Raw genomic sequence first — 12,779 nt, 5'->3', positions numbered from 1 at the left:
GCTGCTTAACGATGAACTTGATGTTGAACCGTTGGTGTTGTCCATGCAAGGCCAATCTCTTCTGTCCCAACTAAATACCGATCAGAGACATGTCTATGATACCATTATCGGTAGAGTTCTATCTTCCTTACCCGGATTTTTCTTTGTCTCTGGCCATGGTGGCACAAGGAAAACCTTCCTATGGAATACTCTGATTGCGAACATCAGATCGAAAGGAAAGATAGTACTTGCTGTTGCTTCCTCAGGTGTTGCTTCTTTGCTAATGCCTAAAGGACGAACCACACATTCACGTTTCAAGATACCTTTCGACATGAACGAAACAACCATGTGTACTATTAGGCGAGGGACAATGCTTGCTGAACTGATACAGGTATCCTCATTGATTGTATGGGACGAAGCGCCAATGACGCATCGACATTGCTTTGAGGCCTTAGATAGAACCATGCACGATATCCTCTCAGAGGACGAACCTGCGAACGCGATTATCCCGTTTGGTGGCAAAGTCGTTGTCTTGGGCGGCGATTTTCGTCAGATTCTGCCAGTTGTTCGTAAGGGTTCACGATCTGCGATTGTTAATGCTTGCATTACCAACTCTAGGCTTTGGCGCCATGTCAGCTTCTTGAGCCTACATACGAACATGCGTCTTGCCAACCCATGCCTACCGTCGGAAAAGCGTGATGCTCTTGCTGAATTTAGCAAATGGGTTCTGTCCATCGGAGATGGAACTGTTCCTGTTGAGAAGATGGACGACGAGGCCGAGCCTTCATGGATCACGATCCCTCCCGATCTATTGATTCATGATGACGGTGACAAGATCCTAGCACTTATAACTGAAGTGTACCCGAATTTTATTGCGAATCATCGAAACTATGATTACCTAGCTGTGCAGGCTATCATTTGTCCTAATAATTCAACTGTTGATGACATCAACGAGCGTATTGTTTCAATGGTACCTGGCAGTGGCGTCGAGTGCATTAGCTGTGACACAATTTCAAAATCAGCAGAACACATTCCAGATTTTGATGTGCTTTACCCAACTGAATTCCTCAATTCCATAAATGCACCCAATTTTCCTTGCCACAAACTTGTGCTTAAAGAGGGTGCGATGGTGATGCTGCTTCGCAATCTAAACCAAACTATGGGCCTTTGTAATGGGACAAGGCTGCTTATTTCCCAGCTAGGTCAGCGTGTTCTGCGATGCATAATACTCACAGGATCCAGGATTGGCGATGAGGTATTCATTCCACGGATTGCGCTGAACACAACGAACGTAAAATGGCCTTTCACTTTGCAGAGGACCCAGTTCTCATTACGCATCTGCTATGCCATGACAATAAATAAAAGCCAAGGACAAACACTTTCCATTATTGGCCTCTACCTAAAGAAACCAGTATTTACACATGGCCAACTCTATGTTGCTGTTTCGCGTGCGACATCCAGGGAGGGGCTTAGAATTGTGATCGGAAACGATGATGGTTCCTGTGGCTCCTGTACTCGAAATGTTGTTTACCACGAGGTCTTAGATGCTGCGCTAGCAGCATCGTCGTAGCGCAGCTCACCTATTCTAGATCTCATTTGTGTACAGATGTGCATATTGTAGATACATTTATGTACCATACTGCTGCCCCTTCCATTTTTTGGTTTTGAAATTTTCTATGCGCGCACCACTCATCGATCGTACCTCTTTTGTACTAAGGTGTTTGTTCTGACATTCAACATGCTTACTTCATCTCTTACTCTCAACACATACTCACTGGACAAATGTTCTTGTCCCTCTTTTGCCTTTACTTTGCAGATGGCAGAGGTTCTGATTGGTAGCCTTATGATTGGGAATTGCAGTGACCGGTTGTGTGTCCGTGTCTCCCGTATGTGGGAATTTTATGATCCTCAAGATGAGTCGAAGCTCCTCCACGCTGATATGGTCCTCATCGATGAGGAGGTACGCAATCTTATTAATACATGGACATTGATCTAGATTTGAATTAAGGCAGCATTCCCACAGACTTATTGGTTCTGGTGCATTAACTTCATCCCACAAAATTATTCCAGACTTGTCCTTGTATGCTACTCGGAATATGGCAGCAACTTCTTCTTGAAAATGTTAACATGGTCCAATAAATATGTAACCACATTCTAAATAAATGATACTCCCTCCAGTTAGCTTCTTATTACGATAATCAATCTGGCTTCAGTCCCTCTCAGATATAATGGTTACCTCACTTATAATATTGAAACACATAATATCACTGAAAATTATGCCAAAATTGTATAGTGACGGAGGCATTTCTTTTATTTTCTGCAGGGTGGCAGTGCTCATGCTCAAATATACCCTCCACTTGCTGCCGTTTTCAAGCCCATGATAAAGGAGGGCAATGTCTACAACGTCTCCTACGTTCAGATCAAGAAAGCAAATAGGATGTACAAGCTTGTTGACAACGATATCATGATCGGTTTCACAAAATGGACGACAGTCGAGGAGCTTATTGAAGTGCCACCGGCTTTTCCAGAGCTTGTTTACTCCCTCACTCCCTTTGACCAGCTTACAACCCTTGTGGACATTAGGGAGTATTTCATAGGTACATAGCATGAATACATCCTGCGTTTTACACAGTTCAACCAAATGCTCTCTTGTCACTCTATATTGTTATGTAAAATAGATGTCATTGGCGCGGTCACCATGATCTCGGATGTCGCAACCATTCGTACAAAGATGCGCCAGACTCAAACAGCAAAGAGATCTGTCACTATACAAAATGAGAGGTTAGTTACTTACCTCTGCAGCAAGTTGTTTTACCCATGAGGTTATACTTGTGACTCGTTTTAATCGTGTTTGTAGCTGTACTCCCCTTGAGGTTGTGCTGTGGGGTGAGCAGGCAACCTCCTTCCCGGCGGATCAGATTAGTATTGCCGGCCAGGACTCACTCCAGATTATTATCTTTGTTGGTACTCTTGCTAGATCCTATGCTGGTATGTTTGTCTAACCTTGCTATTTACACTTCTATTAAGACTCTATGTTTACCCAAGGTTTCAAACCTTTCAGGTACCACTTCGCTGACATGTGGATCGTCTTGCAAATGGTACGTGAATCCGCAGGTACCAGAAGCAACAAGCCTTGCAGCCAGGTACCATAAACACGTCGCCCGCTTCCCTTGAACGCCAAAAAATATAGGTCTACCCTTTATATGTCTAGTTCGCTTGTCTACTTTTTTAGCTTGCAACATAAAAGGAGCCCAATTATGGCTGTTGCTGGTTCGACGCAGCGTGTGACGAGGATTTCTACCGCTGAGCATAAGAAAGTATCTGAAATCAAACACATGCATCCATTCAAGCATGAGGTGGTTCCTTTCATGCTAATCGACTACATCTTTTTATACACTCTTCTTATGTGCCTAAGAGAACAATGCTAACCCCTGTACTGCCTCATTTAACTGTTTTTTTAGAAAGTTGAGTGGTTGATAACAGTTACCGTTCTTAAGATTGATCAACTATGGTGGTACGAGTCTTGTAGAAAGTGCCTCAAGAAAACAAAGCCTCATGGTGATGCCTATAAATGCTCGGACTCTGGTTGTGGCCATGTTGGTCCGCCTAATCCAAGGTATGTGATGTTTCTTGGTCTGGTACATCTATGCCTGCTGAATCCTTAATCATACATCTGTGACTGCTACTTTATGCGCAGGTACAGGTTGCTCATCACAGCAGGAGATGAGACAGGCGAGACTGATTTCATACTATTTGGACGTATGGCACAGCACATTGTTAAGAAACCACTTGACATCTTGATCGCAGATAATCTAGCCGGATTTATTCCTGATGAAATAACTAGGCTGACGGAAAAGGTGTACACATTCAACGTAAGCTTCACAGACAGCACCATTGCTTTAGGCAATGTGTGTTTCCAGGTTAACACAGTTGTCGCCGAGATTGGTGATGGAGGTCAGGTTCCAATTTCACCCAGTGGATCCCAACCTTCATCAATTTCGTCTGCGCGGGCTGCATCCAAGTCTACATCAGCAGACTCTGTCCCAACTGGAGGTACCTCTTTTCAGACACCACAGAGCACCAAAAACTACAGCAAGGATAAGGTAACCCATGCTTTCGAACACTCAATACATTTGTTGTTGCCACCAACTAAGGTTGCCTTACAGACTATGCACTTCGATGTAGCGTGCAAGGTCGCCAACGCCACTCTCAAAAGGTGGGTCCTCAGCTACCAGGCAGGTTGCGAGGAAGATATTGGGAGGCTCAGCTGATAAAACTGGTGATGGCCATGACTTGGCTTCTGGCATTGCTGATTCTAGGTACATCCTCTGCCTCTCTATGCCTTCTTGCTTCCATTCCTGTTGTTGCTTCCATTCCTGTCGTATGCTGGGCCAACAGTAACTCGTATGCTTCCATTCCCGTCGTTCCAGACTCAAGTAAAAACAATCCAGAAACCCTGCAACATAGTGGACATGTATCATCTGATGTTTTCTAGGCCAAACGCCATATTTGTAGGAAAGCTGGGTTGGTAATGGAACTGCCCATTACTTTTAGTTATGCTGCATGACAAAACAATCTCAATTTAAGACTGCCAAACCTTAAACCTACCATGAGTTTAGTCATTGGAAAACTATAACAAGGGTAATAATAGCATAAAACATACCTGTGCAAAGAGCTCGGAAGTTCTCTATAGGAAAAACAAGTTGTAGGGGCATTAGTTTTCTCTTATCTCATGAGAAGATAGTTTTGAATAGTTAACAATAAGTTCATAATACCTGCTGTCTTAGGAACAGTCTTCCCAAAAAGCCCCATGACAATCCGACCTATGAAAGCTGCTGAAGATTTTCTAAGCACTGGTGAGAGAGACCAAATAGCTAGACATCTAAAGTGGCCCTATTGCTCCATCGTACGCCGTAGCGTGCTGATCTGACTATCTGACATTGAGAAAGCGAGAGGGTGGCGCAACAAACCTACGGGCTTGCCGTCAATCTCGACATCGAAGTAGACCTTGTGGGTAACCTCCGTTAGGTCCTTCTTAGCCTAACAAATCAGCAGCCAGACACAACGGTTAGTTGCTTGGATCCCGATCCAACAATCCAATCAAACAGAAACTAGCGCGAGTGTCTGAAACAGTCACATCTGCTCCTTGATTGACCAATGTAAGAACTTAAGCCACAAAATATTACCCCAACTTCTTACTCATTTAGCAAAAGAAGTATTTTTATCTGGAACTTGTTGCCTTTGCTGAATATAGCTCTGGGCAGAGCCAAAAGTACTTAGCCAGTGAACAACTTCCTCTATAGGCAGTTACATAATCATATCTTTCTTGCCTAAGTAAACTGTCTAAGGCTATTGGTTTGCGATCAAGACCCTGTTTGTGTAGCCTTGAGGTTGTATACATGTGCTTAATATCTTTCTTTGGTATAACATTAACTTCAAAGACCCAGCGCATAATATTTATGGAACTTTATACTCACATTCTTATATTTGTTTGCAGCCTTGACAAACCTGCAGTCTGAACACGTCACAGATGATGTCTTGCCTTTTGTGGATGTACATCTTTGTCATCTCTGTTTATCGCTTTTGTGGATGGATTGTTGAAAGTGCATTCATCCCTTTTGTGAGTTTTGGTGATTTGGATAACAACACATTTAAAGGTCTAACAAGTTTGCTAAGTGTTGAACAAGAAATTCAGTATGATGAACATACTTGAATAGTGTATAATGATCAGTGAACAAGGTTCAACACAAGGTCAAATAACCAGTGAGACAATGCAAATGGATATAATATGGTCTCTATATTGGTTTGAGTATATGGACAAGTCCTGAGAAATCACTATGCATAAATATGATCATAATAGAGGTTGAAGTGATTAAGAGGATTGGTCAAGCCAAAGTGAATAAGATATGAGGAATCGTGAATTGGCTTGACCATATTACTATTAGTCCATATATGAATATATGAGAATCAAATTAGAGCTTGATTGATCTTAGCAGTTATATCTAGATGACATTCAAGCAAGGTTCACAATATTGAAGAAATGATTCTCTCAATGGATGCTCAATAGGATGTGACTCAAGAATGGCTTGATAGGGTGAAGATAGCAAGGAAAGGGCTTCGAGGAACTAAGCGAAGGTGAAGGCCAAGCGATGGCTTGTAGACCGAGATACCATGGCTAAGGTGAAGAAGAGAGTACTTGCACTAAGTCGATGAACTAATCAGCTATGAAGAGTTACAACATGTTGATGCATCAGTAAGGTGACTTGAAGCCATGATTTGAACTCATATATGGTGAAATGGCACAAGTCACAGGCTCGATTTGTGTTTGCTTCAAACGGTGAGACAAAGATGTTTGTGATCCTTATGAAGCAACGCCATGGAGAAATCACACATGAGACACCAATTTCTCAAGGAGTTTACTTAATTATATTTTATTTAACTTGAGTATAGGAATCGTCGTACTATCAAGGGGGATCCATAAAGAAGGTTGGTGTTGGTACTAAAGCTCAAAATCCTTGATCTAAAACTTCCATTTTACCCTTGTTAATCCTTAGTGAAAGTATGTAGTACAACCTTTTTAAGTCTATCTTGGCCAAAATTGCTTTTTGGAAAAACAGGTTCAACCGGTTTTTGCACTGTTCACCTTTTTTGAAAATACTGGTTCAGCCGGACACTCAACCTATTTTTGTCTGGTGGAAACAGGTTCAATCGGTTTTAAAACAGGTTCAACCGGTTTTTGCACTGTTCACTTTTTTCTGCCAGTCTGCTGTGTCAGCCAAAAAGCTGTGCGCAGCTTTTTGAAAACCGGTTCAACCGGTTTTTGGGCAGAAAAGTCAAAAACGGCTAGTTTTGGAGCCCCACCTATATATACTCACTCCTACCTCTCTCCCCACAGGAGAGCACGCACAAAACTCCATTTCTAACCTGAGAAACACCTCCCACTCTCTCTCACACACCTCTTGCCTCTCCCATTTCAAATCTTTGGAGAGAAATCTTTGAGTGAGTTTGAGAGCTACGGTTTTTGTGCTTCATCTCCAAATCTCTCTTGCTCTTCTTCATTCGAGCTTTGGTACTACATCGAGTTCTTTGTGGATTCATTACTCTTGGAGCTTCTAGCTCCTAGACGACTAGGTGTCTCTTGTGAGTCTCCAAATCTTGTGGAAGACCACAAGAAAGTTTGTATTACCCGCTCGTTTGAGCAAAGATTATTGTGTGGGCTTGACCTTTGTGGTCGGCAAAGGGAGGATTAGGGTTGAAAGAGACCCAGCTCTTTGTGGGCGCCTCAACGAGGAAGTAGGGCACCTTGGTGGTGTGACCGAACCTCGGGATAAATCTTGTGTCTCTTGTGTTCTTGTTCATTGTGCTTATACATGTTCTTCGTTCTCTCACCATTCCGTGGAAGATTTGTTCATATCTTTTTGGTGTGTGGATTTTGAGAAGTGCCCTTCTCAGATCTACTACTTTGAACCTTGTGGATCATTTAGAACATCTCATTTCCAAAGTTAACTGGGTGAATTTCAAGATCAATTCAGTTTTACCCAGTTTGCTTCTAGTTTTTGTTGAAAAAGTTTTAACTTGCCTATTCACCCCCCCTCTAGGCAACTTTCAATTGGTATCAGAGTCTAATCCTCGTTCTAACGCTTAACCGCGTGAGGAAAAGATCATGTCAGGGGGACTAAGAAACGAAAGTGCTTCTAAGCTTGAAAAAGTTGAGGTTGCCTCGACTTCATCTTTTGTTGCAGATGTTGATCCTAGGGCAATAGATCTTGCCCTGAGAATCACCGAAAGGATGTTCCTCAAAATGAAGGAAGATGAGGCAAAGAACAAAATTGAAGAAGAAAATGATCGATGGAGACCAAACGACGAATCCACCTCTTCACAAGGTTCGTCTTTCAAATCCACTTCTCATATGTGCTTTATTGCTAATGGGAGTGACAGTGAAAGCGAAATTGAGGATGAGGAGGAGCAAGAAAGTGATAGTGAAGATGAGGATGATCTTCAACAATTCTTCGGTCAGCTAAGCAAGAAACATAGGATGAGCTTGCTCAAACTCATGAAAAGAGCGGAAGAACAAAAAGAAATGCTTCATAAGCAAGAAGTCTTCCTCATCAGAAAATCGAAGACTTAGAGAAGTTGACCAAAGAGCATGAGAAGCTAAAGTGCTCTCATGATGATTTGGTCCAAAGGTATGAAGACATTTCAATTGAGCAAATTAAAGTTGTTAATCATTCATCATATATTGCTCAATTAGAAAATAAAAATGCTATGTTCAAGAACACGATAGAAAGGCTAAATATTGAAAATCTAGCTTTGCAAAAAAAAAACATGATATGCTTGTGTGCTCTCATAATAAATTTATGGATTCACATATCATGTTAGAAATGGCTCATGAGGTTGTGTTAACTAATTTGAAATCATACCAACCTCACATATGCACATGTACTCAAGTAGAAACTATATTATCATGTGCTAACAAATGTTGCTCTCAAGAAAGCCAATCTTCCATTGAGCTAGAAATTTCAGGAATTAGTGATATTTCTATGACACAATAAAATAAAGAGCTCAAGGAAGAAGTTGGAAGGCTAAGAAGGAGCTTAACTCTTTTGAAGGGAAAGTGTCATGCTCAACCTTCTCAAGATAACCGTGATAATATGGTGAAAAAGCTTGAGAAGGGGACAACCGTAGCATGCACAAAACCCCTTCAAAAGAATACCAAGCTTTCCAAGAAGGGCATGAGCAAAATCTATGGTGAGAAAATTAATGCTCATATGATTTGCTCTAACAATGTACCTATGTGCTTCAACAAAGAAAGATCAAAGAGAAGCGATAGGAGGTGCTATGGATGCAAGGAGAAGGGCCATGAAATTGATTCATGCCCCCACATGAAGAATCAAGACCTTGCACGATCAAGAAAGATGACCATCAAAAAGGATGAAAGCAAATGGCAAATGCATTGCAAGGACAAGCATCGCATTTGCTACAATTGCCGTGAAAAAGGTCATCTATTCAAGGTTTGTCCAAAGGGTAAAACTCCTAAGCCTAACTTGTCAATACATTCAAATATGCTTAGGAGACCCAAATTTGACTCTTGTGCTAGAAAGGTGATGAGTTCACCACATTCTAGGACCAAGGCTATTTGGGTGCCTAAGTCCTTATTGGCTAACCTTGATAGACCTATCATGAGATGGGTATCAAAATGTACTTAATAAGTTTTGCAGGTACCCAGAGATGATATGAAGCTTTGGGGTGCTTGAGCAGTTCAACTCAATTCTTATCTCAAGCTATCAATCTTACATTGTCTATCCTTTAAGATTGACCCAAAGATGAATTGAGTTGTTATATCACTAACTTCATATTCATCTCTAGCAAGAACTTGTGTTGTAGGGAATAAGGATTAACCTTTGTGGGAATCAAGCAAAAGGCCTACAACCAAGTGATATCCAAAGGATGGTAACAATTAATTCTTAAGTGAACATTGCTTTTAATTGGTATATTCCTTTGTGTCTTTTGTAGCCACATAGGAAAAATGAAGCACTTGAGAATGAACTTAAAAGATTTTACCTTGCTTTAGAAAGGATCTAATTATATGGTAGATTGCAAGTTCATATTTTTATATTGTGACAATCTACATGCTTTAAATTGATTGTATGTATCTTGTGGCATATTTCAAGTTAATCATCATATTATTGCCATGACCTAGACATAAAGAGTATTATCCCATGTTCTTAAATGAATAGAGTGCTAAGTAAGAAATTCAAATTCTTATAGCACTTACCAAATGGGGAATTCTCTATATGACTAGAGTTGTGAGACTAATGTTTCTATCTAAGTGTTTATGTAGTCTCACAACATGAAAATGTGTTTCCCAAATGGAGTGTGCCATTCAACATTCAAAGAAGATCGAACCAATACTATGTGATGTATTCATTCTTGTTTAAATTGGTTTTGAGTCTTCTACATTAATCACTCACCATGTTATGAATTAAACTTGCCATGTAAACTTAATTAAATAATCATGCTACTTTCATCTTTTTTACAATTGATGTTATGCATGATGCTTGTAAGGGTAATTTAGTTCATATCATGAGGTTTCCTTGTTTTAGTAACCTTCTTGTCATTCATATACTAGAGGTTGCTAAATAGGAAACTATCGCTTGTGTTACTAATACAATCTCTTTTAAGATATTTCATGGAAACTCATAAGTAGAGATTGTGCTCTTTCAATTGGTAAAATCACAAGTTTTAAAGGTTAATCTTCACCTAAAATAAAGATTAGGAATGCTCAAGGCAAAGGTATGGAACTAGTTGTTTCATTTGGTATGTGACCAATAATAGTTACTTTCAAGTGACATTCTTTAAATTGGTAATAATCTATTCTATGGAAAGTAATGTCAATATGAAGGTTAAATTCCTTTGGCTTACATTTGTAAATTGGTGCATATTGTTAATTCACTCCTCCATGTGCATTAACTTAAAAGGAATTTAATTTATGCCTTTACGCCTCATAAATGATGATTTGTTTGCCATTCATATATAGATATCATCATTCATTAAATACTTCCTTGTACTACTAATACCTCTTTTTAAAGTGTTTTATTGACTAGTTTTAAAAGGAAAAGAGATAACAAAGAAGGAAGTCTCCACAAATGATGAAAAGAAGAATACTAAGGTGACACCACCACAGATAGTAAGATCTGTCAAATTGGTATAACAAATGGTACATTCTATATGGTGGTAAGTATTCTTAGGCATAAGTTAATTCATTGCAAATTTGTCATGCCTTGACCATGATATGTAATATACTCCTCATGAGACTCTTAACTGAATTGAAAGTGCATGTGGCAAGCCATTCAAATACTTGATGCACATATCTAGTGGGAGAACATCATATATCTTGTGTCATAGAGAATAAGTTTTACTTGAGTAAGCTATACTAAGACAATCCAAAATGGTAAATTTGTATCTCATTCATATGGATTGTAATCTTTGTTTTCTAAATAGCTACTCCTGAGGCAGTTTAAAATTCCCTTATAGTTAAATCTAAAAGTGCATAAGAATCCTTTTTGTTGATATTTATGACATACATATGCACTAACATGGATATGAATTTTAAACTGTAAAAGGTACAATTAGTGATCCATACTCTCTAAATTTTGGAAACCCTTATTTTGATATCTTAGAAATCTACTTCAGTCGGTATCCATATGCTTCACATTGAATTGGATCACTAAGTTGTAAATTCCATGCATAACTTGTCTTTATGATATGAATGCTTGCACAACTAACCTTGATAAGCTAGGTGCACCCAAAGTCAAGGTAGGTTCATCATCAAGAAGGCAACACAATGATGTATTAATAAAAGGAGAAAAGGCTCCTATTCTTAACTCTAGTTTTTATCTATGTGATTAAATATTGACTTGAAACCTTGTAAGATGGTTGTCAAGTATATGTGGGTTCCTACACAAAGAGAAAGGCCACAATAAGGATTGTGTGGGTACTCAAGGCTCTTACTACTAATCTCAAAGGACCCAATTCAAATTGGGTACCAAGATATGAAGCTTAAACTTGTTTTGCAGGATCACTCCTTCAATGGATCAAGTTGGGTGCTCGATAATGAATGTATAAATCATATTTGGAGATAGTAGCAAAGGTGATAACAACTAATCTCAAATGCATATTATTTTCAAATCTTATCTTTTTGTGACTTGTGTAGCCACTAAGGAAAAAGAAGCATTTGAGGATATACATCAGTTGTTGATTATGAAATAAAGGTCTAATTGGAAGTTGAATGAATATTATCATATGGTGAACAATCCAAAATTATGTGACGTATTATCTATCTAGTTAATTTGGATTTGGTTCTTCTTTATTAGACACTCACCATAATATGGATTAAGTCAGCCCTTTAGACTTCATTGAATAACCATGCATATTATCCATGTCATTCAAAATATATTGTGCATGAGGGCTCAAGGGAAATTTAGTTCATATTATGATGTTTCTCTATTTTAGCAACTCGTTTGCCCTTCACATATAAAGGGTTGCTAAATAAGAAACTAGTGCTTGTGCTACTAATGCCATCTCTTGTGTTGAGTTTATCCATAGAAAATCTATGTTAAGAGATGGTGCTTGTTTTAAATTGTATAAATCATAAGCTTAAAGGATACTATTCAACTAAAGTAAGAAGAAGTTGATAAGAGGCCAAGGTATGAAAACTTCCTCTCCTTCAGTTGTTTTAGTATTCTATCCTTAGTGGGATGTACCATAGTATAGGTTAAATTTCCTTGCAATATAAAATGTTCAATAGTGCATATAACTTTGACATCAACTATATGTGTGCACTAATTTAAAGGAATTTAATCTATCCTTTTGGGTTTCAAGAATGATTATTCATTTTCCATCCACATATAAGGATTATCATTTGTGAAACCCTCCCTTGTGTTTCTAATGCTCTCTTTTCTAAGTGTTTCAATAAGGTCTTTCCAAGTGCTTTCAAGATGGATTCAAAATCTATGGATATAAGAGTCTTGGTTCTTTCAATCATTGAGTTTCAATGGGTCTCATATCAAGTATGACCGAACCAAGCAAAGATGAATAAAGTTCAAGATCACTTGGTTGGATGAAATCATAAAAGAAAAGAAAGCACAGTCATTCAAGAAGGGAGTTACACTTTTTGTCAACCAAATAATGAAGATGTAGTGACATATTTATATGATATCCTTCATTATGAGGTTTGAGGTTCATCTTAGCATGCTTTACCCTTTAGGATTTCAATTGATATACTTTTAGTTCTTAAACTT

At 39.0% G+C, this 12,779-nt stretch overlaps 1 protein-coding gene and 1 long non-coding RNA gene across 2 annotated transcripts; one reads left to right on the top strand and one right to left on the bottom strand.

Moving 5' to 3' along the window:
* Nucleotides 1-1,918: 1,918 nt before the first annotated feature.
* Nucleotides 1,919-2,497, top strand: LOC118473436 (uncharacterized; the record flags this gene model as incomplete). The annotated part of the gene is made up of 2 exons (XM_035962818.1): nt 1,919-1,939; nt 2,303-2,497. Coding segments are annotated over exons 1-2 (216 nt in total), but the record flags the coding sequence as incomplete, so codon positions are not given.
* A 2,064-nt stretch (nt 2,498-4,561) lies between these two features.
* LOC103638197 (uncharacterized) lies at nt 4,562-5,038 on the bottom strand. Its single transcript, XR_558616.2, has 3 exons — nt 4,950-5,038; nt 4,755-4,802; nt 4,562-4,666 (listed from the first exon to the last, which is right to left on the bottom strand). It is a non-coding gene; the product is annotated as an uncharacterized lncRNA (long non-coding RNA).
* Between the last annotated feature and the right edge of the window lie 7,741 nt (nt 5,039-12,779).

Source organism: Zea mays, chromosome 9, assembly GCF_902167145.1.
Source record: "Zea mays cultivar B73 chromosome 9, Zm-B73-REFERENCE-NAM-5.0, whole genome shotgun sequence".
NCBI classification, from domain to species: domain Eukaryota; kingdom Viridiplantae; phylum Streptophyta; class Magnoliopsida; order Poales; family Poaceae; genus Zea; species Zea mays.
The sequence above is the reverse complement of the archived record's forward strand: the minus strand, read 5'-3'. Positions and strand labels throughout refer to the sequence as shown.